This window comes from Camellia sinensis, chromosome 5 (genome assembly GCF_055761805.1).
Source record: "Camellia sinensis isolate YWXY chromosome 5, ASM5576180v1, whole genome shotgun sequence".
Lineage (NCBI taxonomy): Eukaryota > Viridiplantae > Streptophyta > Magnoliopsida > Ericales > Theaceae > Camellia > Camellia sinensis.
Window position 1 is genome coordinate 117,954,771 of NC_138965.1, and position 1,818 is coordinate 117,956,588.

The following is a 1,818-nucleotide window of genomic DNA, read 5'->3' on the forward strand; positions in this document are numbered from 1 at the left end:
TAAAATTATGTAAAATTTCTTTAAAAAATTTGATTTAAACTTTGTAACAAAATAAACTTAAAATTTTAATTTTACCAATTTAAATTCGAATCTATCTGTCTATTTTCGTTAAGTAAAATCACTACACACATGAACACATAAAAAAATAAAAATTCTCTACACATTCTTTTTTTCTAATAATATTCATCTTCAATTTTGAAATCTTAATTTTTTTTTTTTTCCATTCATCAATCTCTCAAAACTTTTTTTTTTTTTTTTTTCTTTCATTCACCAATCTCTCAAAATCCAAAATTTTCTTCCATCCACCAATCTCTCAATTATCCGCTTTTATTTGTTTATACACTATTCACAGCCCTCCATTGCCACCACCGTCGCGAGGGCAGGTGGTTTGCAGTGAGAGATGAGAGTTTGTAGGAGGTTCTAGAATTTATACCATATATAAGGAACGTTTGCATAAGAAATAAAAGATTTAAAAAATAAGAACAAGCAAAACTAAAAAACAAAGCTCTCAATTACTTAATAGGTAAGGAAGGCAGTTCTGAACCGTTGGATGAACCAAACCGACTTAAGAGTCAAAGCTGATTCTTAGACTTAGAGGCCTCGAGATCGACGGCTTGTTTGAGGAAGCTCTGATCGTCGTCTTCGAGAGCCATTTGGATGGGCAATGAACCAAGTCCGTCAGCGATGGCAAGCATGATCTTCTTCATCTCGGACCTGAACTCATCGATTTCCACGGCTCCGCTCTTGTCGCAGTCGAACTTGTCGAAGATGGAGTCGTAGAGACTCGTCAACTCCTCCGGCGGCGTCGCCACGTCCACTTCGCAGTCGGTCTCCATCAGCCTGAACGACTCGAACGCCTTCCGAAGCTCCGATCGAGACAAAACGCCGTCGTTGTTGATGTCGAGAGCAGCAAAATGCTCGTCCATGCTTTTCTTGAACTGTTCATCGTCCCCAACGAAGGCTTGTACTGTCGACCCGTCTATTATCACCACTCCCATATCTCTCTCTCTCTCTCTCTCTCTCTCTCTAGGGTTGGTGTGTGTCGCTTATGAAGCGGTGCAGTGACTGCAAATTTATAGCAACATGCTCTGAGTTTTTTTTTTTTTAAAATTATTGTGTGGTTGAGATTTAATAACAAATTAAATTAATTTTTTAATATAAAATTTCAATCACACAATACAACATTTTAAAAAATTTTAAAAAAAAAACAATCCTTGGTGGCAAATTTATGTAGCGGAAGGGAGGGGATGGAAGATTGTACTCGTTGAAATTACGTTTTGGGACGAATTAGTATTATACTAGGATTATGTTTCGGAATTAATAGTGTGTGATGGTATTAAATTTGTTTTTATTAATATTATTCTTTTATTTATGCATGATATGGGTTTCTTTTGGGGTTTTTTTTTTTTAAGGTCCTTGATCTTATGATTTTATAGCATAAAGGACATCAAATATTTTTATGATGTCTAAGGTCCATCAACAATATTTTCATAATGTCTAAGGTCCCTCAACCTTGATCCAGAGAAATTTCAGTCCAGAGAAAATTGGTCCAGAGAAATTTCAGTCCAGAGAAAATTAGTGCAGAGAAATTTCAGTCCAGAGAAAATTGGTCCAAAGAAATTTCAGTCCAAATTTCTCTGGAAAATCTAATTATTCTCAGAATTTTATGCAGAGGGAGCCACACATACACCATGCATATTTTTGGTGAATGTTTGTGCACTGATAATCAAGAAATGTTTTTTTTTATTTTGAAGAAGTTTACGAATGATTTTTTTTTGTTTCCCCTTCCCTTTTATCACCTGATGCAAGTTCTTCCCA

At 35.4% G+C, this 1,818-nt stretch overlaps 1 protein-coding gene across 1 annotated transcript; it reads right to left on the reverse strand.

Moving 5' to 3' along the window:
• Positions 1 to 407: 407 nt before the first annotated feature.
• On the reverse strand, positions 408 to 1,391 carry LOC114291804 (uncharacterized). Its single transcript, XM_028235674.2, has one exon. It carries the CDS (start codon positions 996 to 998, stop codon positions 573 to 575), a length of 426 nt encoding a protein of 141 aa, XP_028091475.2. The 5' UTR covers positions 999 to 1,391; the 3' UTR covers positions 408 to 572.
• Between the last annotated feature and the right edge of the window lie 427 nt (positions 1,392 to 1,818).

Bases quoted from the DNA above. Each gene is read 5' to 3' on its own strand.
- LOC114291804 (XM_028235674.2), bottom strand. From the start codon at position 998: ATGGGAGTGGTGATAATAGACGGGTCGACAGTACAAGCCTTCGTTGGG.